This window comes from Cyphellophora attinorum (genome assembly GCF_001299255.1).
Source record: "Cyphellophora attinorum strain CBS 131958 chromosome Unknown Contig30, whole genome shotgun sequence".
In the NCBI taxonomy this organism is placed as follows: Eukaryota; Fungi; Ascomycota; class Eurotiomycetes; order Chaetothyriales; family Cyphellophoraceae; genus Cyphellophora; species Cyphellophora attinorum.
The window spans coordinates 49712-75462 of NW_017253258.1; the positions used below are offsets into that span (position 1 = coordinate 49712).

Here is a 25751-nt window from a genome sequence, read left to right on the forward strand (position 1 = left end):
GGTAGGTTGAAGGCTCGTTGCTTCTGAAGTCGCATACCATGAGTGAGCGCCATTGCTTGGCGACCCAGCGTCGCATTCAAAGATAAGACTGCCCTGGCCTGCACTTAACTTACTTCTTCGTCTGTACATTTCGCCCACCTTCCCAACTACCTTCCGCCGTCTCGCCTCACACTCCATCGCCATGGACCTGTCATGGGTCCCTACGCCCTTTGAGGTGTACGGCGTGACCCCACTCCAGCACCTCATCATGGCCGTCACCACCACCTCCGTCCTCATCTTCAACCTCCTCATTGCCCGCCTCATGTCGTGCACCCAACGGCCCGCGCCGGACACACTCGTCCCCAAGGTCACTCCAGCAGAGCTCTGTATCGTGCTGGGCAGTGGCGGCCACACGGCAGAAATGCTCAATATCCTACGGCAGGTCGAGGGCTTACAGACGGATTACAGGAGGATGTATATTGTGTCTAGTGGTGATGGGTTCAGTGCGGGGCGGGCCGCTGATTTTGAGAAGGAGCTGGCGTCGTCCGCGACGGCTGTGGCAACGGGTAAGGGTAAGAAGGCGGCGAAAGGAAATACGAGTGCTGGCAATGAGAATTACACGATTCATACGGTCACGAGGCTCGTCGTGTGCACCAGGGTCTTCTGACAACGCCATTCACGACTCTAAGATGTATGTGGGACTGTATGCGCATCCTGCGTTCGTCGCCGCCGGATCTGATCGTCACTAACGGTCCTGGAACGGGTGTTTGTGTGGTGTTAGCAAGCGTGCTCATGCGAATGTTGTGGCTCGTGCCGTCAACGCCGACGGGGGTTGCGGGCGCGAACGGGAAGGCTGGAAAGGGCAAGGAAGCCTCGGAGAGCGGAAGCGGCAGCAGGAAGGAGATGCGCACAACGTTCATCGAGAGTTGGGCGCGGGTCAAGACGTTGAGTCTGAGTGGGAAAATTCTGGTCTATTTCGTGGATCGATTCGTGGTGCAGTGGCCGCGGCTGGTGCGGGAACAGGGGACGGGAAGTGTTGAGTATCGGGGCCCGTTGGTGAGATAGCAGCAGCATCTGCGTCGGCGAATCTGAAATGCAGGGAGTCTTTGATCAGCAGCTTGTGTCAACCGGCCGAGTGAAACTTCTTCGTCATCCGGTTTTGTCAGGGTTTTGTCAAAACTGCGCTATATGTATTTCCAGCACGCCGTTTGGTGCCTGCCGCATTCGGGACGGCTTGGCGCTGATCAATGACTTTCTTGCCGCGTTCAAGTTGACACGGTCATCACTCCTTCACCTCGATCATCTTACTCTTCAATCTCACGACTACACGCCGCCCGTGAGGCGCAATTGTGTGATCGTCCGCGACTCAACAGTGTCATCGTTGACCAATCGACGCGTCCGACCACCGACTCAGTACGCTCGCTAACTTGTGTTCGCCTGCCTGGAGAACCTTTCTCATCCTGCGTCGCACAGATCGCACCTTTCATCTTACCTCAAGCGGAAGCCTGCATACGTGACTCGTAATCAGCCACGCCATCCCAAACTGCGGCGCCTCTCCCAAGTTAAACTACCATCGCCTGCCCACCCTCACATTGAGCGCGGTTGCGCGTTTGCCGCAAATGGCAACACAAACACAACTTGGCGTCATGGCCCAAGACGATAATATCGATATGGCTGTGTCGCCCTATCAAACAGCAGAAGATCTTGACATCGATTTCGACCACATGGAAGACCAGTACCAAGCGCCTGAGGACGACGCGATGAACGATTATCAGATAGGTGAAGACCAAGCCGACAACGTTATGGATGAGCAAGAGCCGGCTCCTCTCAACGACGACGACATGCTCGAAGATGATCATCAAGACTATGATCACAACGGCGAAGAGACTGACATTGGAGTCTCTGCCGCGGTCGATCAAGAGACAGTGCAAGAGCTAGTAGATGACGAAGATATCCTGTACGACGAGGAACCTGAGGACGATCCGAATGAACCACTAACAGAAAACGCCGAAAAGGCTACCGATACCTACGATTTCGCACTGGACCAGGACGACACACACGAGATCGCCGATACTACAACACATCAAGACGCCGAGCAGGACCAAACAGAACAGTCTGTCTCAGCACCACGAGAAGAACCGAACACTACAAACCTCGAGCACGAAGAAGAGCCGCAAGCTGGTGAAGCAGTCCCAGCCGAAATCAATGAGGCAGGAGTTGCTGCCACAGAATCTAGTGACCATCAAGATCCAACAGACGCCTCGCAGAGCAAAGGTGAGGACAAAGCCGCAGAGTCTGCCAACACAGTTGCTGAAGTCAACGAAGGTCCTCTTCTTGACCTTGCAGCAATCGAGGACTCAGCGGTAGAGAGTGCGCTTCGTTCGATTCGAGTATTTTGGGATAATGCAGAATGGACGTTATTCTCTACACAGCAAGACGCAACCGACTGCTTCTTCCGCGATACTTCGTACGCCTACGAACCGATGGACAAGTTCCTTGAGGCTTGTCGACACGTGATTCCTGGAGATGACCTTGGTCAGCACGACGAACTCACCTTCATCATCGAAGAACTTGGTCTCAGCATCTGCGAGGACTCCAAGTATGCTCCCGCTCTGACTCTTGCACACATCATTGAACTTTACCTCACGTTGCACCGGAATGGATCGCAAGCAAATGTCACAGTAATTCCTTGCGTCTTGCAAAGTCGAACGTGCTTACAGACTTACTATGCCGGTTTGCTGCAGAAGGCCATGGACGGAAAACAGCTGGCAGAGGTGGTCGCCGATGTGATCGACTCATCCTCGGACGAAGGTGTCGACCTTGGACCAGATGGTGCCGTCGACGCTGATGACCACGATGACCTCCTCGATGATCCGACGGGCGCCGATGACGCTGACGACGCTGCTGAAGTCGACCCTGAAGCTGAGCAACAGCAAGACCATGCAGAGACTACTACTAAAACGCACAATGAGGAGCAGACCGTCGAAGGTGCCGCTCACAACGAAGCACAAGCTGACGTCGACGAGCAAGAAGAACTCCATCCTGGTGAGAACGATCTTTTGGACGTCTTTGATGAAGAGGAAGGCAACGAACCTGCCGATGACGAGACCGCGGCCGGAGACGGTCACGATGTCACTGAAGAACTTGTAGATGACAGCTCATCCGCATTCAAAGCAGAGCCTGCGCAATCCGAGACTGCTCAAATGTTCGCAGCTACGCCCAAGCCGTTCGATACTTTAGGACAAGGCTCACAAGCAGCAGCAACTCCGGCATTGTATGAGGATCCAGGAGCGCCTGCGCCTGTCTCTGACTTTGATTCTTACAATGAAGGCGAGGAATTGCTTCGCCTGCGTCAAGAAGAATTCGCCGCACAGCAGTCCGAGCTAGAGCCTCAAATCTCGTTCGGTGCCACCAATGGTGCCAAAGAAGCCGAGTGGAAGATCGAAGAGCTTGAACATGAACACGAGCAATTTGAAGATGAGATTCTGATGCCTGCCTTCAATGATCAAGTTGCAGTCGAAGAGGAACAGCCTGAAGACGAGCTTCTTGATTTCCTAGCCCCAACAACCCCTCAGAAAGGCTCCGCTAAGAAACGGAAAGCTGTCCAGGAGGAGGATGACTTTGATTTGAGCGCTTTTGATACTCCAGGTCCAAAGCGTCGTCGGCCGTCGTGAGGACTCCAAAGGTCGAGCAGGTCAACCATATGACCGAGTACACCAGCGGCCATGCAGTCAGATCACCAACATGAAGCATCATCGAGTGGTCCGTTCGACGCCAAACAATAGCGATCTGGAGCCCGCCTCGACCCGAATACTAATGACCTAAAACAGCAGCCCGTGGACTACCTCGGACGATAATTTCTCCTGGCCCGAGTGCACACGGCACAGAAAGGAACTGGACAATCCCTTTGCTTTTCAAATCCTATTCGATACCCCTGTACTAACAAACAGCATTTCACAATCAAAGATTATCTATGGCTTAGCCATAATTTCTCCCAAAAGCGAACCCATTCAGCTGCATAAGAGCCAGCACGGCCCAAAGGAGCACCTCCAGATCTGGCCCGATGACCAGCGCCATCGCGCAGCGCTTAGAGCACGACGAGAGCACGATGAACGTTGCAAGTTTCATGATGACTGCAAAGGTTGCGTGGGCAGGGGATGCAGTTGTCTGTAAGTGGAAGATTGAAGCTGGCGATGGTGCTGGAACTCGTGGCTGGAGATGGAGGTTGTTGCCTTGTGGGGTCATTGCGCGCATGGAAGACAGAGTCATGTGTGCGTTGGGCCGGCCGAGAAGTTGGCCATTGCAGCCCGTCGCTGCCATGCAGAGGTTCAAAGAAGGCGCCTTTCGAGCCAGACCACTGAGATGCTCTTATACCAGGGTGCTCTTCAGGCTAGTCGGCACATGTACCTTCATAAGTCCCAAAAACCATTCAAAATGAGCTGGTCTCTTGCTATGTTACCGCCTCTCTTGCCTTGAGTACAGTAGAGCGATTCCAGAGAGGCTCTCAGGTAGGATTTGAGCGTAGTCGTGAAGCCGAAGATAATCTTACGGTCGCGAGCAAGAGCACCAGTGCCTTTTCTAAACCAACGTCGCTCGATCAGCACTACTCGGAATATGCTTCCGCTCACCTTGGGTATCTGACTCTCTTCATCAGCTGCTACCATGGCTGTGCTTCTGTGTCTTCGCTGTGACCATACACTAACAACTCAGAAGACAGACTAGACGATTCTGTCTCTCGACCGAGGGAGCCGCCGCCGCCATGGCTCCCCACGACCGGCACGATGGCGCTGCCGAAGAGCAACCACTCCTCGCCAACCAAACCCAACAACACCGCCGGCGTGCCAACTCAATCACATCCTCCGACCTCAGCACAACCAGCACCACGACCTCCCCGACAATCCGCCTCTCCCGTTTGCGCAGCCTCGCAATCTGCCTCTCAATGTTCACCCTAATCTTCATCATCCCCTGCAACGTCACCCTCATGACAACAATCCAATCCGCCGTCACCGCCTCCCTCCCCGCCCTCCCATCTTGGGTCTCCTGGTACACCTCCGCCTACCTCATCGCCGTCACCGCCGTCATGCCCCTTGCCGGCCGCCTTTCGCAGATCTTCACTGCCAGGGTCTACGTATTGGGGAGTATCCTCGTGCAGTGCGTTGGGCTGCTCATCATCAGCTTAAGCCAATCCTTCGGGATGTTCATCTTCGGGAGGGTGGTCTGTGGGATCGGCGCAGCGGCGGTTACGCCGGTGGCGTTCCTACTGGTGACGGAACTAACAGACCGGAAGAACCGGGGCGTGTTCTTTGGGTGCATCAATACGGCGTTCACGAGCGGGGTGGCGTGTGGGGCGATCTTTGCTGGATTGTTGGAGCCCGTTGCGGGTTGGAGGGCGGTGTTCTGGGTGCAGGTTCCTATCTGTCTTGGTGCGGCGGGTGTGGCGTTTTTGAGTATTCCGAGGGCGGATGAGGGGGGTTTGAAGGGTGCCGATGGTGATGGGTCTGGTGGGGAGAAGTCGAGTGTGAGGGAGGGGCTGGCCAGGCTGGACTATTTTGGGATTCTGACGCTAATCTCTGGTGTTTGTCTACTGCTGTACGCCCTCTCCTCGCCACACGTCACACCCACGCCAATTATCCTCGCCGTCCTGGATCTCAGCTTGTTCGTCGCAGTCGAAGCCTACTGGGCCGCCGAACCCATCATCCCGCCCTCCGTCCTCCGCCACCGCGGCAACCTCCTCACTGGTCTCGCCACAGTAGGACTAATGGCCGCTCGCTGGAGCGTCCTCTTCTACACGCCCCTCTACGGCATCGCGGTCCGGGACTTCGCACCCGCAAAAGCCGGCGTTCTGCTCATCCCCACCGACGTCGGGTTCGCCGCTGGCGGAATCGTGGTTGGGTGGCTGCACATCCGCTCCAATAAGTCCTACTACCTCCCCAGCTTGATCACATTCGTCCTATTCGCGGCGACGCAGTTCACGCTCTCCCGCTTATCGACGACGGATAGCTCGTTGAGCACAAGTTACCTGCCGACGAGCTTCTTCAATGGGTTCTGTGCGGGTGTGCTGCTGAACTATACATTGGCGCACGTGCTGTTCTTGACGCCGGCGGAGGCGCATGTGGTTGTGATCCCGTTCATTGCTATGCTGAGGTCGCTGGCGGGGAGTTTTGGGAGTGCGATTGCCGGAGGCATTTTCCTGCGTACTCTCAGTGCTAGTCTTCGGCAAGGCTTTGACCAGATACAGCCGATTCTAGGCAACGACTGGACTAAGGAACGGAAACGGGAACTGATCGGGCGCCTGATTGGGAGTCCGAACCTGGTGTATAAATTACTGAGAGGGGGAGACGGGGACGTGACGCCGAGGGAAGGGAGGGTGCTGTTCGAGGTGGCGCTGCAAGGGTATATCGATGCATTTCGCACGATGTTCATGTGGGGCAGCGTTATTGCATTGGTCATGGCGGCGGTCCAGGCTGGCACTGGATGGAGGGGTGCGCAGGGGCAGGAGGCGGAGGAAGATATGAAGGGAGACGGGGAAGAGGAGGAGCAGCAGCTACTTGGAAATGGCCAAATTGGAGGCGCTGCTTCTACGGACAGCGGAGCAGCGAGGCCCAGGTCGTGACCACGTACACGACGACATACTGCCCTCATGGAACCCCATCGCTCGTTCTGCTCGGCTCGCGCCTTCCCCTAGCTCAAGGTTCCTCCTCAGGCAAATGCGCCCCTTCCTCCCAAAACCCAATCTCCAACCTTGTCGCCTCGCGGAAGACCTCGACCAGCTCATCCAACTTCCCACCCTTCCCGGCCGCAAAGGCCGCCCCGCACCTCCTTGCTTCTTCCTCTAGTACTGCTCGCCCGCGGCCGACCGCCTCTGTGTAGTCCCCCGCGACATAGTTCTCCACCCACTTCCAATATCTATTCCCCTCCCTCACACTCTTCGCATCAGCATACAACCTTTGCGCAACAGCATGATACCCCAACAAACACGGCGCCAACGCCGTATATAAGGTAAGAAGGTCGCCTGCGGCGCCCACGTCAAGAATATACCTCGCATAAGCCTGACACGCACTACTCTCCCTCGTCCCCTCGATCTCCTCCCTACTAATCCCAAACTCCTCAGCGCAGTAGGACAAATGCAGCGACATTTCGGTGTGGATGTGCTGGATTATGGCGGCGTTGGCGGTGATGGAGGTGATGGATTTGGCTTTGTAGGCCGCGAGGGCGTAGGTGCGGGCGAAGTGGGTTAGGTAGAGGTAGTCTTGGATGAGGTAGTGTTTGAAGGTGGTGAGGGGGAGGGTATTGGTGGCGAGGGCGGTGGTGAAGGGGTGCGTTTGGGTGAATTTGCGCCAGAGTGGGGTGATGGAGGGGTGGGAGAGGAGGTAGGTTTCGAAGGGGCCTGCTGAGGAGAGGGTTGTGGGTTTGGTGAACGTTGGAGGGCAGGGGTGGGAAGGCGGCGACGCCGAGGCTGTGGAAGTGGTTGACGGGGCCGTGGGCGCCGGTGTGGGAGATTGAGAAGTTGGGGTAGGAGGATAGGCGGATTGCGTGGGAGACGTAATTGATGGCCTTGCGGGTGAGATCGGCAAGTGGAGGGGTGGTCTGTCCGGAATATTCTGTGTCGCGCTCATGGATGGCGAGCTGGGCTGCGAGGGCGGATGCCAGAGTGCAGCCTGTGCCGTGCGTGTTGGGAGAGTGGAGGAAAGGAGATTCGATGATTTCGAATGGAAACGTGTCGCCGTTGTGGCTGTACTTTGCTGGGTAGAGGATGTCAACCGTGACTGCTTTCTCATCGTCGGTCTTCGCTTTCTCGTATGCCTTGTTCAGAGGCATGTGGCCGCCTTTGAGCAGTACGTGTTGAGGACCCAGTGCCCGAACAGCCCTGGCCAGCTCTTTCAGGTCGTCAAGATTGGTGGGCGAGCGGAACTGCTGGTCTGGATGTGCATCTCGGAGTAGTAGCAGTGCCTCTGGAATGTTAGGTGTGAGGATGTATGTGACAGGAAGAAGTCTTCGTCGGAGGTTGGAAACTGCGTCACCTGGGAGGAGTTGATGACCGGACGTTGAGACCATGACCTAAATGAACAGTCAGCATGGCCATATTGTCACTCGAGACGCAGATGCTCATGTGCTCAGCCATGGGAGGATGCTCACCGGATCAAGCACAATCTTGATTCTCAGCCCGGGACCATGGCCGTCCTCGAACTCGTCCAGCACCTTGGCAACGCTCGTGATGGTGTCTGTAGATGCTAGCATTCCTGTGGAGACTAAGGTCAGCTTCAGTTGTCTCACTCCCAAACCGTCACGGCATGCCCGCGGAACAAGTTCCCTCTTCGGGACCAGGCCTCATAAACCGCTCGCCCTGATGTCCCTCCATGACCTTGAGTTTGTGCCATCGCTTTTAGCGGTCGCGACTCAATGCCACTGCAGACCTTGAACTCCTTCCACCCACCACGCCTCCCTGCCGTCGTCGCCTGCAGCGCACAGTTCGGCCCCGCTTTCCCCTCCCTATTCGCCTGCGGCGCTGCTTCCGGCCTCACGGCCTCAGCATAGTGCTCGCTACGCTCGCGTAGGGCGGTGGGAAGGCGGTGGCCCTTACGGGCCACCACCTCCCCACCGTCCCCAGTCATGTGCCTTCTACTGTCCAGTGATCCCTGACTCAAGCCTTGCGGGTCCTCGCGGTGCGACTGTCTCGGACTCTGCACGCCCACCGCATGGCTCTCAGGAGAAGTCCGCCATTAACTAGCCTTGGTCTCGCACTTACCGATCTTAACAACGCCCCCGCAGCCCCCATGATCCTCTTGCTCCAGAAACCCATCCTCCAAGACAGCCCTTATCTGCTTCTCCACAAATTCCGGCGGCGTCACGAACACATCCCTGACACCATTGGTGTTCTGGGCTGTGAGGGCCGTGGTGGCTGTGAAGGCGTAGACTTGGTGGGCTGCTAGGGTTCTTTGGTCTGCTTCTAATCCGCTGTTCCGCAAGCGACACCGAGATGAGTGTCAGTGGTGTGTCAATGGGGATAGAAAAATTACATTGGTCAGTGCACCAGATAATCCCACGTCTGGGACATGGCTCAGGTCCTTGAAAGAAAGGGGACGTGACTTACGCGCCGCCCGAACTGTCCGATCCGGCGATGACGAGGACTTTTGGCGTCGCTGCCATCTTTCCTTGATCGCCGACCGCACGACCAGATGCCCTGTCCTTCGAAGTGCCTGTCCCTGAGATGACGTCGAAGCAATGCACTTCGGCGCAAGATCAAGAGAGTGCTAGAGATTTTGCAAGCTCGTCTTGGAGACCAGATGTAGTTCGTTGTGAAGACCACAGCCAGAATAGGAAATCGCCAATAAGAGGCCTCGACGTCATCGGATCATCATTTTTGTATACGCGGCTAAAACCAGAAGCATATCCTGACCACCGCGCCATCAACGCCAGTCTTTCCACTATCCTGGCGTGTCCTAGAGGGACTCCTCGGGCACACGTAGTGCCGTCGTCGTTCGATGCAAGATTTTGGCCTGTCACAGCCGGTTTCACTTCAATGCAAATCCAAACAACCCATCCATCTCAACCCACTGCCGTCCACACTTCTTCAGATACGCATCAACCACCGCTTTCATCGATCCCAACATTTCTTTGTTCGTTTCCGCCAACACGGCCACCCTCGCACTAACCCCTTCGAATTCCTTGACGGTCTTACTTTTAGCCTTCGCCTTCTCCCCATCCCACAAACTTGCATAGTACAACAGCTGATTGTACAGCTGCTTCTCGCTGTACTCGTACGACATCCTGCCCTGGCAACCCTCTGCTTTGCCCGCTGGCCCCAAACAGCGGTGGCCGTACACGGACATGGAGCGCGTGCGGTTGCCGCACGATTCGTCGTCGCAACGTAGCCAGCTTTCGTAGTATTGGGAGGTTTGGACGCGAATTTGGGATTCCAGTTGGAGGACGATGGACATCTTGGTGAATGTTGTGTTGCAGTCGGTGTTGGTGCATTGGAGGCCGGTAGGTGTGCACATGGCTGCGGACTCGCAGAGGCCCTCGAAGGTGGATATTGTCTGGCAGTTTCGGCAACGAATGGTGAAGCGGGCGGCGTCCTTGAAGCGGATGCTGTCGGGAATCTGAGATTCGAGAGGGAAGATCTCGGCGTTCTGTTTGGTCGAATTCGAAGACGCGTTGGTTGCATATTTTCGAGTGTCAAGACCAAGGCATTCCGCCAGTCGCACCGAGTCTGTACCAGGCAGAGGCGCACAGAGACGCTCGATGGGCGGCATGATCTGCTTGTACAGGTAATACTCGATGTCGGGTGTGAGACCAGAGTCCTTCTTCAGGACATCTTGCGGCGTGTATGAGCGTTTTGGCGCCGGGTAAGACTTCGTCTCATCGTTGCCAGTGGTCACGATATAAGACATGACATCGTTGACGCGAATGTTCTTGCCTCGCGCAATCTCTCGCAATGCGACTTGAACCTGAGGCATTGAGTCGGCATTCGGGTAGTCTTTCGGGTTCTTCCCAAGTTTCTGTCGTTGTTAGCTTGATCAGGACATGGCTGAAGCCGACTTACTGTATAGATGATGTACTTCTGTGCCGGAATCTGACCCTCACGCATCTTCTCAGAGAGTTCCCGCAAGTACTGGTGAATCTTCTCGAGCGCAGTCTCCGGATCCTCGCCAGACAAGATCTCATTGAGCAAGTGCTGCGACGCCTCTTTCGACAGAGCACAGTACTCACGTCGTCGCATATCCAGACCTTTGACTTCGAGCTTGTCGACGTACTTGCCGTCCACTTCAGCAAGATTGATGGCGGCGTACTTCTTCTTGGCATGGAGGAGTAATCGGCGGAAGATGTTGTCGATATCGATTTCGAGTAATCTGTATCGCTCATTGACCATCTTCTTGATCTCATTGCCGACTTTGAGTGCATCAGAGATGCTGTCTGCATTGCTGTTGATCATGACCGAGTCGGTATCCCCGTAAATGACCTGGAGCTGATTCTCCTCAACCAACTCTTTCGTGCTTCGGAGAATCTCTCGTCCCTTGAAGGTCGTAAGCATAGCTAGTGGTCGAGCATAGAATCGCGACTGTGTGTAACCCAAACAACCGTACATGGAGTTGGCTGTCAGCTTCAGAGCCATCTGTTTCGTGTCCCACAAAGCAAGCTGTTCAGGGGTGGCATTCTTGTCCTTCATCAACTTCTTCACTTCTCGTCGTCGAGTGACCAAGGTCGCAATGAGCTTGGGCAGGATACCAAGAGCCTGATCTTGCGGCACTTCCGGAACTTTCTCCTCGTGATCGTTTTCCGAAGATGTCGTTCGATCCACCGTTGTGAAGCAAATGTTGAACTCCTGAATGATGCTGGGATACAGACTGTTGAAGTCCATGACAAGCACGAATTTGTCGTACAGACCTTTCTCAGGCTCAAACACAAGACCGCCCTTGTATTTGTCCTTCTTCTTGGTATCTGCGCTGTCTTCGTCGTCGTTCTCTTCCTCGACCTTGGCACGACCCTTGCCGTAGACCTTGTCGGGGCAGATGTACTTGTTCCGATGGAACTCGTGAAGCAGAATGTACTCATTTCGCTCGGCTCGTGTACCAGTCAATGTCCGTGCCCATGAGTTTCCAGCAAGTTCTGTCAGCACTTTCGTAAGTGGAAGCATCTGCAATTTGATCGCAAGAGCTGCAATGAAGAAGGTGTCAGCTTCACAATGGCCGACATAGTTCATCAGCCCGTCTTTCGTATTTGCCCATGACTTTAGTGCGGCGTCGTTGTCTAGCTCTCTGCGAGGGTTGCTCGGACCCAGATAGAGCTCACACATCTCAGTCAAGCTCCACTGTTGACACTTCATCATCAATGACTTGCCCATGTCATTGGCAAGGTCACACATCAGTCGACCAGAGACAAGCTGACGTTCAGCAAAGAAAGACGAGCCACTCCTGCCGAAAGTCTTCGGCCACTCTGAGCGCTTCAGCCGACCGATACGGGACCAACCTGGCGTCTTCTTCTCCCGAAGTCTGCTCAGGAAAATGCTGTAGTCGACTTCTTGCAGTTGGTGGCCCATCAGGACGTCAGGATCAACCCTCTCGAACAAAGCAAGGAACTTGCTGAGCAAGAATTGCTCACTCTTTTCGAGCATGAAGGTGCCAGCATTCTTCTTCGCCATGGATTCGGTTGCCCTGGTCTCGAAGCCGAGGGGATATTTGCCGTCGAGAGGTCGCATGACCGTGAAAGTGCGAGACGGCATCTTCTCGGGTGGAGTTGTGTCTGTTAACGAGACATTCTCGTAGACTCTGGCGCTGGCGATCAGCAGCTCTTGCTTGTTCTCCTTGACATTCATCTGTGTGCGGAAAGACAACGACATGAGAGTCAGCCGGGGCGTCTCGAGCTGCTCGGTGTCAGGGACGACCGAGATATTCGCCGGATTAGCTGCTGAACATTCGAGCTTGCACCAGGACGAGTTGTTGACTGAGGTGAAGTCTGCATCGTCGATCTTGAGCCAGCAGGGACCCATGATGTTCTTCCACATGACGAACTGCTCGAATATGGATGTATTCGTACCAAAGACTCGCGAATAAGTCTCGCCAGACTGGTCCATTGGCAGTGGACTCTTGTCATATGGATAGAGCAGCTTTAGATAATCGGTCTCCTTGGGCACATCCGGCAGCTCGAAAGCGTACTTGCGCGTGCAGGGCTTGACTTTGCGAGTAGCGACCTTCATTCTGGACATGAGTGTGTCGACTTCTTCGTACACATCCTCCATACCAACCTCGTCATCTGTCTGACGTCCATTTCGGTACTTGTTGGCTCGTGGGAGGAAGTAGAGCTTGCGTAAGATGTTGTCCACTTTGACAAAGGCACTCTGATACTGGCCGGTGGTCTTGTGCTTGACTTTTCCGAACAGGCATAGACTGCCGTTGACATCGCTGTAGTCGAGCCAGTAGAATCGCAGACTTCCGTCGTCTTCAACAGCTTCAGACGCCTTCATCTTTCCAAATTGCACAGTGCCGGAGGCAGGACTGCTGGCCACAGCAAGCTTGTTGGTCACATTGGTCCAGGTCGACGCGTCAACATCTGATGCTGCGGGCTGAGGTGGAGAGGAGCTCTGAGGAGAGGCTAATTGCTGCTTGATTTTGGGCGGAGGTCTGCTGCCTTTCATGTTGACAGACTTGGACACGGTACCCTCGTGGGCCACAGCCGGTGCAACATCCATGAGCTCGTCTTCCTCAGGCTCCTCCTCTTTGATCTGTACCCTGGCTTTTCGTTCGACAGCCTTTGCTATGGGCGATGACGGGAGTGGGGGATCGCTGGTGATGTTGTAGTCGTCGTCGTCATCAAGCATCATGTTGTCATCATCCATGGCAGACTGCGGAGGAGGTGTGTCGACCAGTTCTGTGACAGGTGGAACGTATTTGCCTGACTTGTTGCGGTGGTCTGTGGGAGGTGGCGAGAGAACGCGAACTTTTCGACGTGATTCGGACTTGATAGTTCTCTTGTTGTACGAGCGTGCAGGCGCAACATTGACATCGACCTCACCGAGCAGATCTGCCATGAATGCTTCGTCCTCGGCAGATGTTTGGACCTGTAGAGATCAGTCCGGTCATAACAGACACGGCATGGTAGCTCACCTTTGGCTTCGCAGCGGCAGCGACAGGGCCGCTGTTGAAGTAGTTCTGGATCTTGTGGTTTGTCTTCTCTGCCTTCTCGAGATCCTCTTCGCGTTTCCGCTTCGCGGCATTGCCTTTCAACGGTGCTTCTTCCTCGTCGCTGGAGTAGTGCGTCCGTTCATTCTGCCACTCTTCGCGTCCATCGTCGGCATAGCCTTCGCCAGTATCGTCAACGACAAAATCATCTCGATTGAGGCGTTTGCGAACGACATTCTTGTATCCTTCTTCGTCGACTTCGTCGTAGATGTTGCCCGCGTCCTCGACCTGGTACGACTCGAGTCGCGACTTCCCACCCGCACGAGCAGCGCGGAGGGCGGCAAGAGCGCTCCGGTGAGACATGATGCAGGATGATGGGCCTCAAGCGAGCCCTTGTTACATACAGATCATGACGCTATGCATGCAAGTAAGAGCAACGAGGTTGAGGAACAGTGAAACGCATTTCGAGTTGGAGAACATTCACACGCGTGGTACGCGATTTCGCGACGCGCCAAATGGCTGGGGGCTTGGCAGCCTTCGGCTACCCACCCACAGGACGGCTTCCATCACGATTATCATGGTCAATACTTCAGGCTGTTCGTTTGGATATCATTTTGTCTTCGTTGCTAGCTATCGCTCATCTGGGACAGCAGCGAACTTTTCCCCGGGCTGAAACTCATCATCGTATGCCACGAGTAAATGCTAGATTCCCTATGTCTACGGCCTCCGACACAGGTTTGACCACCAGTAAGAACAGCGCCTAGTTCATCTGTCTGATGAGAGAGTTGATGTTCTCCTCCCGGTTACCCAAGTCGCCGCCCTCGATGAAATGTCTGAACTTGCGTGCACGGAAACCACCAGTAGGGTTGGACAGCTTGAAGGGCCAGAGGAAGTTGCTGGCTTGCTTGAAGTTGGGACCAACAGTGAAGACCTCGTGGATCAAGTCTTCCATGCAGACAATGCCGTACTTGCCAAGGTTGTCCTCGATCAGCTGATTGTCGGACAGAGCAATACGCTGCTTGTCGATTTTGCCGTATCCACGCTTGTAGATGAGCTCACGGACGGACTTGAGATTGGGGTAGCCATAGGCAATGTATGGGTTGACAATGGTCAACATCTCTTGGGTGGCCTTGGTAAGCTTGATGAAGACGCCGTTGTTGATCTGGAGGAGACGGAGGAGTTGGAGGATCTTGCGCGGCTTGGGTGCGATCTTGTTGATACCCTTAATGCGAATAACGAAGGCAAGCTTGGGCTGCTCATCGACGTAGAGGTTGCCGCTCTGGCGTGCTACGCGAGCGAGTCTGATCTTCTCACGTTCCTCATCGCGGTATTCCTTGACGTATGTCTCGGCACGCTTGAAGATAGCCTTGCGCTTGTCCTTGTTGGCCTGCAGTCAAATTGTCAGTATGGATCTCAGTACAGTTTGATCGCATCCAGAGAAGTATGCATGCTCAGCCCCGAAAGATGGTTAACAAAGCGACAACATCGACCGAAGTCTAGCCGCATGGTTGGTAGATATCATCACCGTATGCAGAATCGGAAGGGAGTTGTGCAAACGTACCGTCTTTCTCTTCTCGATCGCAGCATTGCGCTGCTCACGAGCCTTCTCCTGAGCCTTTCTCTTCTTCAAGAGAGTTTCCGGCACCAGGATTTGGTCCTTGGTGGGAGCAGAACTGTTCAATTGCATCAGTATGGTCCGACTGGAGATGGCTTATCGCCGAGTCGGAACTGCAGCACATGGCGCATTCTCGAACTGGAAGATACGTTTTTGAACTCGACGAAATGACTTTTATCCGTGAGATGCATTGGCGGTAAGGACGATGTCTCCATCGCACTGCGCACTTGCGGTTCTCATCAGACAACACCCCGAACTGAATCAGGAGAATATTTCTGTTCTGAGCTGTACAGACTCTCGTCCGGGCTCACGCGCAGAAGATATTTCAAGGTCAAGATTGTGACATCTCGAACCTCATCGTCCCGGCACTGCGACTTGGTTCTCTTCGTAAAGGTCTTCAAGGCAGGCGTTCGGGATTATCGAGCTGGTTCGATACCAGCGAAGTTGTGCGGACCATGACTGACTGCAGCTCCGATCAGCATGAACGAGAATAGTACTTACGACTTGGTGACTGGCTTAGGCATGTTGGCGATTGTCGTTATGCGATGTGAGAAGACGAGCACAAAGAGTTGCGATTCGAGAGTGCAAGTCGACGGCCACGAAATTCCGCAGGTGCGCAAAATTCTTAGTCTTGGCATGTCGACCGACCTTACCGTTTTCGGACCGATGCGGCTTTTCGCAAGACCGGGTGACCATGCCGCCTTGCTGATCTCCCACACTCTACTTCCTGTCCAACTATTTCCACGAGAGTACCTGAATCTCACCCGACGATGGCTGCTTAGCTAGAACTAGCGTCAAGGGACTCGCCTATCTGCTCACACTGCGGGAACTACACCTTTCAACCAGATGCGCCGTCCGGAAGCTGTAAAGAGAAGCTCAAGGGAGTCAAGCAGATGCGTTTGTATTCTCAGATCCGCGAGATGATGAGATGTGGTATGTGGCAGCATTAAAGTCTATGATTACGGGCTATGAGATCTATGTTTGTTCCTAGGTTATTCCCAGCTCTGATTATACATGTGTTGCGCCTTCATCCTGATCTTCTAGCGTACGTTATTCTGTGGTTCCAAGTCCGCAAGCGTTCAAGATTCAACCTTCCAATTCTCAAGCAGCTTCGGAGACCCTGTGGGCTCGACTGAGGTGACTCGCCCTCAGTCGTCTCTCATCCTCAAAGCACCCTTGTGCAAGCTATGCCAGTGGTGGCCAGATTTTGACGCATCGTCAAGTCTGTCCACTCTCGGCTCCAGTCCCAGAAACTTCCCACTCCACGTCATCGGCACCGTGAAACCCCAATTTACGAAATAGATGCACAACAAAAACACAAAGAGAATGATCGAACAGATCTTGAAAGCAGGCGAATCCAGGTCCTTGCCCAATCCTGACAGCGCAGTGACGACAGTGCCGACTGGGAAAATGCTGCTCCACCAGAAGAGACTGGGGTGGATCTTCCGTCGGATCAGACCGGTAACGAGAGCGTAGTAGTCGACGCACATCCAGAAAATGGCGAAGCCGACGAGGAGGAGAGCTGCGAGCGTACACTGGATGCGGATGATATCGGCGCCTGTAGAGGTGAGGAAGAACCCCTTGGCATACTTTTCGAAATTGCCGTGCGCGACGGCGGCGGCCGAGAGGTTGAGGAGGGCGGACGCGGACTGGCCACACGGTCCGATTGTGAGAATCATGCTGGGGATCTTGAGTGCTTCGGGGAAGCCGGAGGTCATGAGTCGATGCGCGTAGATCGAGTACATGACGATAGCGAGACCGAGTCCGAACCCGACAAGCATGAAGCCAACGATGATGATTGGGACGGCCATGGCGGCGGACATGCGCGTGTCGTTGATTGCGCCGTTGACGATGACGCCCGCGGCGTTGGCTTGTGTGAAGATGCCGACGATAGGGATGAAGACTGCGGTTGGGAGAAATCGGTCGATGATGCTCTGGGAGGGGTGCTTGATGAGGTGCAAGTACAACGTAACGCAGATGCTCACGATCCAGACAAGCCCGATCCACCACATGACGTACGCGAGGATCGTGCAGCCATAGCCCCAGGATTGAGCGCAGGTGAGTTGGACTTGGATGGTGATCAGAGCCCAGGTTATGGCTGGGCAGGCTTGTAGCGCGATCTCTTCTGCCTCGAGGTGGGTGGCGTTGAAGGTGTCCTTGCGGAATCTGGTCCACCGGATCAGATAGATCGAGGCGAAGGTGGCGGCTAGGACGACCGTTGTGACGAACATGATCGCACTACAGACGCGGGTCCAGTGGGATGGGTATGGAAATTGCCGAAGGACGACACTGAGGACACCGGTGTCCATCGCTACCGTGAACCTAGACAATATGGGTGAGAACATATCAAGGGAATGGCGGTTCATCGCTTACCAGACCGTGGAGAAGTTGTGGCAGACCCGCATGAAGGTGCTGCTTGGGAGGGACTGGGGTTCAGGCTTGACATCTTTCTCTGCGGTTGCACCGTTCGTGGCCTGGGACTCGATGTCTTCTCGCTGGGGCTCCATGTCGAGTGGGATAGCTGCCACAGCAAGAAATGATGCTGCATAAGCTGGGAGAGTGTATCGCAGTGTTGTCGTTGTGTCGATGTTGCTGTGTCACAAGGTGGACAACCATCTCGAACTTTACCATTTACTTATATCCATCATACTCACCTAGATACCGGTGCTTAACATTCATCAGTCAGAGCGTGAGCCTGGCCATCAGACGTCATAAGCTGTCGCTCGTCTTCCAGCTTGGACAAGGGATGAGGCTGGCTGGTGCGGTCAACTTGCGCGATGGACTGGCCCTGACGCAGCAGAGTTTACCCCGGAGACGGCATCAGTCAGCGATAGAGATAGTCAAGCGCGGGCACTGTCCCAGGTTCGGGGCAATTGTGCGCGATCGTGTTGCAGCAAGGACAATTCGTACCAGAACCTTGCAAGCATTCAGCGACCGCCACGCAATGACTAGGGAGGAGCTTCCGCCATAGCAGTGTAGACTAACGTCGTCATTCGGCCATCGTACGCGCCGATATTGCCAAGTACCAACTATCAAGAGTGTGTATACCTTCTAGAAGCGTTCCTAGTCCGACCATCTAGGAAGGACCCCAGGCGGTAAAATGTTCTAGCGAGCCTGATCTGCGATATTTTTGGTAAATATTCATCAATTCCGCGTACCTGTCGATCAGTCTGTACACATAATCTTTGCTTTCGCGGCGCTGTCGTACAATCGCGGCACTTCACCAACCTGACTTGTATGTTGCTGAGCACATGGCGATATGACGTCGGTAAGTGAAGTGGCTTGAGACGAAGCATTCGAAACTTCGTTGCAATGTGGCTGGACTAACCCACACGCGATGCCCGACTCGACCAAAATCGCCGTGACACAGCATGTCGTCCTCGCGCAAAGTCGCCCCGAGCTCGACGGACTGACGCTCTATTTTGACTTACATACTCATCGTGCTCGCGACAGACGCGACGCGCTGAGTCCGAGACTTCGGTTCTACGCTGTTTTGGTAGTGCGCAGTGTCCCAGAGCTGCAATAGATGGTAGGTGGGACCACCTCATCGCGTCGATCTCGCCAATGGAGAAGTCGCCCAATGAAGGAGGCGCCAAAGGCTTGTTGTCGCAGACAGAGCAGGTACGGTATGACGTGCCTGACTAAGTTCACACGAGTTCATCGAGTGCGGTGCAGAGAAGCAGCCTCGCCAGAGCTAGCGGAATTTGCCGCCATAGGTCATTGGCCAATTAATCCTCCTCATAAATGAGTAAGCCAACCCTTGTCCCAAAGGTCACTGACCCAAAGTTCAAGAACCCTGGCGGAAGAACGATATGCAGAAACCTTATTACTTCGCGGCTTCTTTGAGCCATATCGACCAGACCACGACGCAGCCTTACGCGTTGTACGAATTCGATAGAGGACGTCATGGGCATGATGTCCGACGGGTGCGTCAAGTCGGTATGCTCAGTAAGGCGAGGCTGGCATGCATGGGCGGTAGACGCGAGCGTCCGCGTCAAGGCATGGATCGAACTATATAACAAGGTGGCTTGATGCTCCAGACGATGAGACCAACAACAGCAAACCAAGCCACTACTCTATTGAGTTACACTCAACAACCGCCATTATTCTGCAACATCTCAAACTCATCTACATCCTCTACCGACACGTCCCACCCAAGCACCTTCACCACAACCAAACCCATCAGCCAAAATGACGACCAACGGCGCCACCCCAGTCCAAGACCGCTCCTCCAAGCACAAGATTAACCTCCGAGACAGCCGCCCCGTCTTCTCCAACGCCAATGGCTCAATCCAAGAGTTCACCACCAACGAGCTCCCCATGCTCAAGAACCTCTCCCTCCAAAAGATCGAGCTCAACCCCGACTGCATCCTCGAACCAAAGTGGTTCGTCAACTGCAACGCCATCGCTTACGTCCTCACCGGCAACACCCTAGTCCGCACCCTCGATTCCGCCAGCGACATGTCCACCTTCACCGTCTCCGAAGGCCAGATGTTTCACGTCCACTCCGGAGCCCTCTTCACCGTCGAGAACACCTCCTCCACCACCGCCGCCACCTTCCTGATCTGCGCCCGCCACGAACATCCCAAAGAATTCACCCTCTCCCGCAGCGCCGCCGCCTTCACCGACGCGGTCCTCGCCAACACCTTCGTACGTCGACGCTCCGTCTTCGCCAAATACTCCCCCCGCTCCACCACCCCACCCAACCCAACCATCATCAAGCGCTCCGGCCCCGCAGAAGTCCCCACCAATGCGAAATGGCCGCACCCAAACCGCTTCGACGTCGAGGACATGCAAGCCCCAACCTTCGCCGCCGGCGTCGGCTCCGCCAAGAAAGCCCGCGCGCAGTACTGGAAGATCCTGACCAACATCGCCATGTACTCCCTCCGCATCGAGGACAAGGGCATGCGCGAACCCCACTGGCACCCGGACACCGTCGAGATGGGCTACATCAAAGAAGGCCACGCGCGCATGTCCATCATGGACCGGATGGGTCAGTCGACACATTCACCCTGCATCCTGACGACGTCTACTTCATCCCCGCGAGCTACCCGCACCAGATCGAAGTCATCCAGCCAGGCCTTAACGGGGAAGGGTTCGTGCATCCGCAAAGCGTCAAGGCTGGAGAGGAGATCCCGATTCATTTCTTGATCTTCTTCGATCAGCCTATGCCGAAGGATGTTGGGTTCCGACAGGCTGGCACGGTCATGTCAAGGAGGGTGCTAGCGGCCGCGTTCGGTATGAAGGAGGCGGAATTGCCGGAGTTTCCGTATGATAATGAGGATCCGTTGATTGTATTGAAGAAGAACGTGGCTGATCCGGTTGTTTGAGCGGTGTTTGGGTTGGCGATGGCAACGGCGCTGGATAGAGCTTGGTGGGTCCCGTCGCTGGTGGTTCTCGTTGAGGTTTCGAGCAGATAGTCAGTCAGTCACCTTAATCACAAAGCAATGCCTACAAATCGAGTCTTGTAGCACTTGGAGCCACCGTCTGCATCCGGTCTGGTCATCTGCCTCACTGCAGCTGCACAGGCCCGAGGCCAGTCCAACAGCAGTGGGCATCAGGGGGCTGGAAAAGTAATGTTGACTGCGTCGACATCGTCGCCCAGCTGCATGACTCGAGGTACGAAGCGAAACCTTGAGTAGCATGGTTGGATGCGTGCACACTGGATCAGTACTTACGCTCGACTTCTCCGAACGAGCTGGGGTATAGCGCAACCAGAAGCAGCCCACAAGGTCTCCCAAACCACCAGATCCATCACCAACTCCTAAGCATCTCACTCACCTGCAGCTAACTGAGCAAGCAAACAAACAAACAAACATAGAAGGCCTCCTGCCTAATCAGGACTTCTATCTGTCCAGTCAACAGTTCCGCCTCATCTCGTGTTTTGGTTTTCTATCACCTAAGTTTCACCCCAAGACCTGCAGCAGAAAACCGCAAAAGCTAGCTGTTAAACGTTCAGTTTTGGAAAAAGTTGTGAACAGATAATTGTTATCTCCTAAATCCTACTAAATGGTATGATCTCCTGAGAACTATGGTCACACAAGTGAAAGATAAAGTGAGTATGAATGATCTTTTGATCCAGCTGTCGAGAGCCAGAGTCCTCCCTGCGAAGTTTTTGGTGGCCGTTGTCGAAAATGCATGCTTTCCCATAGAGTCCTCTCTGACGGTTCAATCCCTCGACATTGCCTTCAACGCCTATGCGATTCCTGTTCCCCAATCCTTCGACAAAAGAAAACGCCGTGTGGTGTTTCTTGCTGGAGTACTCCTGAGCCATGTGGTGTCTCTATCATGCAAATCGTGTCCCATATTCCGGCAAAACATATGAAATGCTGTTGGGTTCAGTAATCGTCCGAACCAAGTCGTGAGTGGAGTGGGGCTCATTGTCCAAGCCTGAATCCTGCTTGCTCAGCGCTTGCGCGTCTTGACAGGCATCATCATCATGTCGTCTTCATCACTTGAGTCGTAGTCGTAGTCGTCGTCATCCATTGCTCGCTGCTCCAACCCCTTGCCCATGGGCGCCGCTTCCCGCCCACGACCACGCTCGATGACTGTCTCTCCTGTGCGCATCAGCTCAGGATCCTCTGAGACGGTGGCTGCAGTGGCCGGAACCTCTTTGTTGAGGTTGAAGTAGCTGTCGGTAGGAGGCGATGATGCACTGCTACTGACCATGCCGAAGGACGGATTGGAGGTGCTGTGACTGATATGTGCTAGATCATCGCCTGATGACGCAAGGGTGCTAGCCGACGGCATAGGCTGCATATCCTTTCTCTGCATGTAAGCGATGTCATCAGGGCTCGGCGGGCAATCGTCGCTAGTGGGCGATTTGGACTCGTCCTTGGCGTGTGCATCTGCTTCTGCCTGTGCAGCTTGCTCTCGCATGTATCGACGCTGATTGAGTTCTTGAGCGTGCTCGAACGCTGCAGCATCGGACTCAGGTGCATGTATGGACATGTGTCTCTTCGGGCGAGAGTCGCTTGTAGCCAAGGAAAGACCTCGAGTTGGTGGCTGCACGTTGTAGTCAATGGGCGAGCGGAGCACTTCTGGAGTCGCAATCGAGCCTGTCACGGAAGCTTTTGTGACCGACTGACTGGCATCGCTGTGCATGTCGCTACTAGAAGAAGCACGACTTGCACTTGGCGAGCGATTGCCGAACCGAGCTACACTCTCTAAGGCTCCTTCGAAGAACTGCTCGATTTGGACCTTTAGACCGGCGCTTTGCTGCGGGACGGTCTCGGATTCGACGGGTAGTTCATGCTGAGACATTGGAAGCGGTGGAGGGACTGACCGCGGCTGCGGAGCTCGAATGGTTCGAGTAGAATCGACTGTCATGGTAGATGTAGTCCGGTCTGGTCCATTCGGTCTGGATGGCTGAAGAGTGTTCGGAAGTCTTTCGTCGGGACTAGCAGTCAAGCTCTGCGCTAGAGGGTGCTCAGTAGTCTCACGAGAATTCTTGAGCGCAGCCGCAAAGATCTCGTCGCCGCGCAAACTAGTCCGTCGTGCATCTCGAGCACTTTTCCCGACCGTACTGGCATTCGAAGTTGGCGAGTTTACAGACTCGCTTGAGTTGCTGGCCGATGTTGCAGTGCTTGATGCGCGCTTCCGATCGTCCTTCTTGGAATCTTTCCGACCTAGTAGATTGCCTGCAAGACGAGTGGCGCTAGACACGACTCGCTCAACAATGCTGCGTTTGACAACAGCTTGGGTGATTGCTTTCTCGTCGGGGTTGACGATGCGAGACTTCTCCTCCTCGTTGATACCTTCGCCGGCCCAACCAGAAGGATCGGACATGTTTTCAACAACCCAGGGATGCTGCTTGGCCTCTTCGATCGTCATGCGCTTTGCTGGATCCTTGATGAGAAGTCTCATAATCAGATCTCGCAAAGCCTCAGGAACTGGCTCGAATTTGAGCTCGTAGTCAAGTCGTTTGTTGCTGTTCATCGATGCAGGCGCAACGAGACTGAACTTTTCGCTCGACGTGTCGACTGGCACCAATCGCTCGCTAGGACAGAATACTTCTTCGTTGCAGATCTGCTCAGCGAGGCCCATATGGCCTGATTCGCTCGAGAATGGGAAGCGTGCATAGACCATGGCATAAGTGCAAATGCCGAGCGCCCATAGATCGACTGCGCCAGAGATTTTCGGTCGCACACCACCGAAGATGGTCTCATCGCCTGTATAGCATACCTCAGGCGCGTAGAACATGGGCGTGCCAACAGTTCGGACCAGCTCCGCATCATCACTCAAGTCAGACACGTCCTTCTCCGCAATGGTGTCTTCGTCGGGCTGGATCGCACGACCAAGATATGAGACACCGAAGTCGGAGATCTTGACCGTGCCGTCCTTTGCAACAAGCAGATTCGCAGGCTTGATATCTCGATGAATGATGCCGATCTTGTGCAAGAAATCCAGACCCAGTAATGTGTCTCTGAAAGCCCTCTTGATCTCATCCAGAGTTAGCGCAGGTACTCGGCTTTCGTCCTCATCGATATCAAGCTCAAATTCAGACGACATATGCGAGGCATGCGAGAATGCGCTCATACCCGCAAGACTGAAGGCGCGATCGCGAAAAGGTTCGTTGGCGTAGGATCCGAACATGCTACCATCGAGTGCTTCATTGAGCGGTGCTTCCCGACGAGGATCATTGTCGATGCCAGCGCCAGAAGCCGAGCGCGAAAGATCTGATAGATACTCAGACTCGTCGTCATACGACTGAGCAAATTCAAGACTCCATCCGCCAGTATTGTCTCGGTTCTTTGATCTAGTCCGCTCAAGTGCTTCAAGTCTGCGGCGAAGTTGGGCGACAGTGAACTGCTGCTTCTCGAGCTCCCCCGCGCCGAGAGGAGAGCCATTCTTCTCCGCCGCATATCGCTCATTCATGGCGACGACAATTTCTGGCACACCTCGTTTGAACCATGATATCTCACCATTCTGGACGTACTCCAGAACAAGGTAGACCTTCTTGATCGTTGGATCATCGATGACCTCGAGCAAGCTGACGATGTTTCGGTGACGAGCTTTCTTTAAAATGGCCACTTCTTTCTTGGTCTGATCTTCAGGAGCACCGAGCTTGCCAAGCTTACGTTGACGAGAGTAGCGAGGCACAATCTTGACAGCGACCTGAAGGCCAGTATCTATGTTGCGACCAAGCTTGACCTTGCCGTGCTCACCACGACCGAGCTCGGAAAGCATTTCGTAGTGGTTGATGAACTTATTGCCGGAGTACGTATCATAATCGATCTCGGCACTGTATGTCACCTTTGGCTGATGCAGATGGTGCAAGTTGTCTTCTGGAGGTGCCGATGGCGCACGAGCAGGGAGTGAGAACAGGCCTGGGCTTGCGGCTGGAGTGTTGCCTGTCGTCACCGAACCGAGTGAAGGGTGTTTGTCTCCATGCTGTCGTCGAGCTAGATCATTGTAGATCATGTTCTGTGCTGGATGCGACGAGCGAGTTCGCAATGGCTGCAGAGGTCGACCGAGATGTGCTTTCATGAGCGAAACATAGCTCTGATCGGGATACTCTGGTCGCTGTTCGTTGGGACTGAGCCGCAGCGCATCGACCGAGACGGATTTGCTATGAGACGGCTCTCTTCGAAGCGGGCGGCCATCTCGTGATCGGTCTTCTGACATGCGTTCTGGGAATGTTCCCGTGGGCGTCCGGCTCTCGCAAGTACCTTTCGGCGACGAGGGCGCTACAGCAGAAGCACCGTCTGTCTGTGCGGCTACAGGCTCCAAGTCGAAGTAGCCCTGCTCTCGCGACAACTGCCTCGCAACCGGTGTTGCCGCAGTTGTGTCATCATGTCTCTCTGACTGTCCCGCATTCTGGTCTTGTGCAGGACCGCTCCTCACATCTGGAGCCCATGTTATGCCGGTAGGATCTGGCATCACTGACTCCTGCTATGCAAACAACGCCTTCAAAACACCACAACCATCCTACTCAACAACTAGAATCAAGGTGGGTTGCACTGGTCTGTGCCATGGAGGTCAGCGGAAGTGTGACCCGAAACTCGAGGCAGTCGGAGATGTTCGAGGGTGTGAGTGGGCAGTGTAGAGTCGCTAGGAACAATGAAAATTATTTTGGGCGTAGGATGAATGACTTTTGTTTGTGACAGCGACGACGAGGTCGAGAAGCGCAGTTGAAGGAGTGTAGTGAAGTGACGAGAGAAACGAGTCGTCAATTGGTGTGGTGAGAAGTACAAGGTGAAGTGTAGAGAACAATCGCAGATTCGGGCGGCGGGCGAGCGACAGCGGGCAGTAATGGTTCCAGGCTAGGCTTGATGGGGCTTGGGTGGGCATGGTCTATGCTCTCTGCAGGTGCAGTACAGGCTAACGCTGCAGACATGGGGAGGTGGGCTCGAGTTATTCTCTCACTTTTCACGTTGAATACGATGCAGTCATTCGATCAACTCACGCTACACCCTTTGACATGTTGTGCAGCTGTGGTTGTTGGGCTTGTTGCCTTGTAGCTATTGGCTGCCTTCGAAATCGCCGCCAGGAAGGAAGGAAAATCCATGGTTCATCGGGAACATGAGCGAGAGACGGCG

General features: G+C 54.5%; 9 protein-coding genes across 9 annotated transcripts; 4 read left to right on the top strand and 5 right to left on the bottom strand.

Annotated features, from left to right (window-relative positions):
* Nucleotides 1–181: 181 nt before the first annotated feature.
* On the top strand, nt 182–1044 carry AB675_4341 (UDP-N-acetylglucosamine transferase subunit alg14; the record flags this gene model as incomplete). The annotated part of the gene is made up of 2 exons (XM_018144472.1): nt 182–610; nt 637–1044. 2 exons carry the CDS (start codon nt 182–184, stop codon nt 1042–1044), a joined length of 837 nt encoding a protein of 278 aa, XP_017996569.1.
* Nucleotides 1045–1625: 581 nt separating this feature from the next.
* Nucleotides 1626–3653, top strand: AB675_4342 (uncharacterized protein; the record flags this gene model as incomplete). Its single annotated transcript, XM_018144473.1, has 2 exons — nt 1626–2160; nt 2227–3653. The coding sequence occupies 2 exons, from the start codon at nt 1626–1628 to the stop codon at nt 3651–3653; spliced, it is 1962 nt and encodes a 653-aa protein (XP_017996468.1).
* Nucleotides 3654–4738: 1085 nt separating this feature from the next.
* On the top strand, nt 4739–6592 carry AB675_4343 (Vacuolar basic amino acid transporter 1; the record flags this gene model as incomplete). Its single annotated transcript, XM_018144474.1, has 1 exon — nt 4739–6592. One exon carries the CDS (start codon nt 4739–4741, stop codon nt 6590–6592), a length of 1854 nt encoding a protein of 617 aa, XP_017996543.1.
* A 73-nt stretch (nt 6593–6665) lies between these two features.
* AB675_4344 (putative hydroxymethylpyrimidine/phosphomethylpyrimidine kinase 2) lies at nt 6666–9126 on the bottom strand (the record flags this gene model as incomplete). The annotated part of the gene is made up of 5 exons (XM_018144475.1): nt 6666–7533; nt 7697–8037; nt 8116–8219; nt 8726–8934; nt 9071–9126. The coding sequence occupies 5 exons, from the start codon at nt 9124–9126 to the stop codon at nt 6666–6668; spliced, it is 1578 nt and encodes a 525-aa protein (XP_017996557.1).
* A 365-nt stretch (nt 9127–9491) lies between these two features.
* AB675_4345 (DNA polymerase alpha catalytic subunit) lies at nt 9492–13958 on the bottom strand (the record flags this gene model as incomplete). Its single annotated transcript, XM_018144476.1, has 3 exons — nt 9492–10478; nt 10523–13534; nt 13581–13958. 3 exons carry the CDS (start codon nt 13956–13958, stop codon nt 9492–9494), a joined length of 4377 nt encoding a protein of 1458 aa, XP_017996511.1.
* A 397-nt stretch (nt 13959–14355) lies between these two features.
* AB675_4346 (60S ribosomal protein L7) lies at nt 14356–15734 on the bottom strand (the record flags this gene model as incomplete). Its single annotated transcript, XM_018144477.1, has 3 exons — nt 14356–14982; nt 15157–15268; nt 15712–15734. The coding sequence occupies 3 exons, from the start codon at nt 15732–15734 to the stop codon at nt 14356–14358; spliced, it is 762 nt and encodes a 253-aa protein (XP_017996530.1).
* A 624-nt stretch (nt 15735–16358) lies between these two features.
* On the bottom strand, nt 16359–17717 carry AB675_4347 (Sulfite efflux pump SSU1; the record flags this gene model as incomplete). The annotated part of the gene is made up of 2 exons (XM_018144478.1): nt 16359–17532; nt 17584–17717. 2 exons carry the CDS (start codon nt 17715–17717, stop codon nt 16359–16361), a joined length of 1308 nt encoding a protein of 435 aa, XP_017996482.1.
* A 1684-nt stretch (nt 17718–19401) lies between these two features.
* AB675_4348 (Oxalate decarboxylase OxdC) lies at nt 19402–20540 on the top strand (the record flags this gene model as incomplete). The annotated part of the gene is made up of 2 exons (XM_018144479.1): nt 19402–20207; nt 20258–20540. The coding sequence occupies 2 exons, from the start codon at nt 19402–19404 to the stop codon at nt 20538–20540; spliced, it is 1089 nt and encodes a 362-aa protein (XP_017996567.1).
* Nucleotides 20541–21615: 1075 nt separating this feature from the next.
* AB675_4349 (Serine/threonine-protein kinase ssp1) lies at nt 21616–25092 on the bottom strand (the record flags this gene model as incomplete). The annotated part of the gene is made up of 1 exon (XM_018144480.1): nt 21616–25092. The coding sequence occupies one exon, from the start codon at nt 25090–25092 to the stop codon at nt 21616–21618; it is 3477 nt and encodes a 1158-aa protein (XP_017996467.1).
* Between the last annotated feature and the right edge of the window lie 659 nt (nt 25093–25751).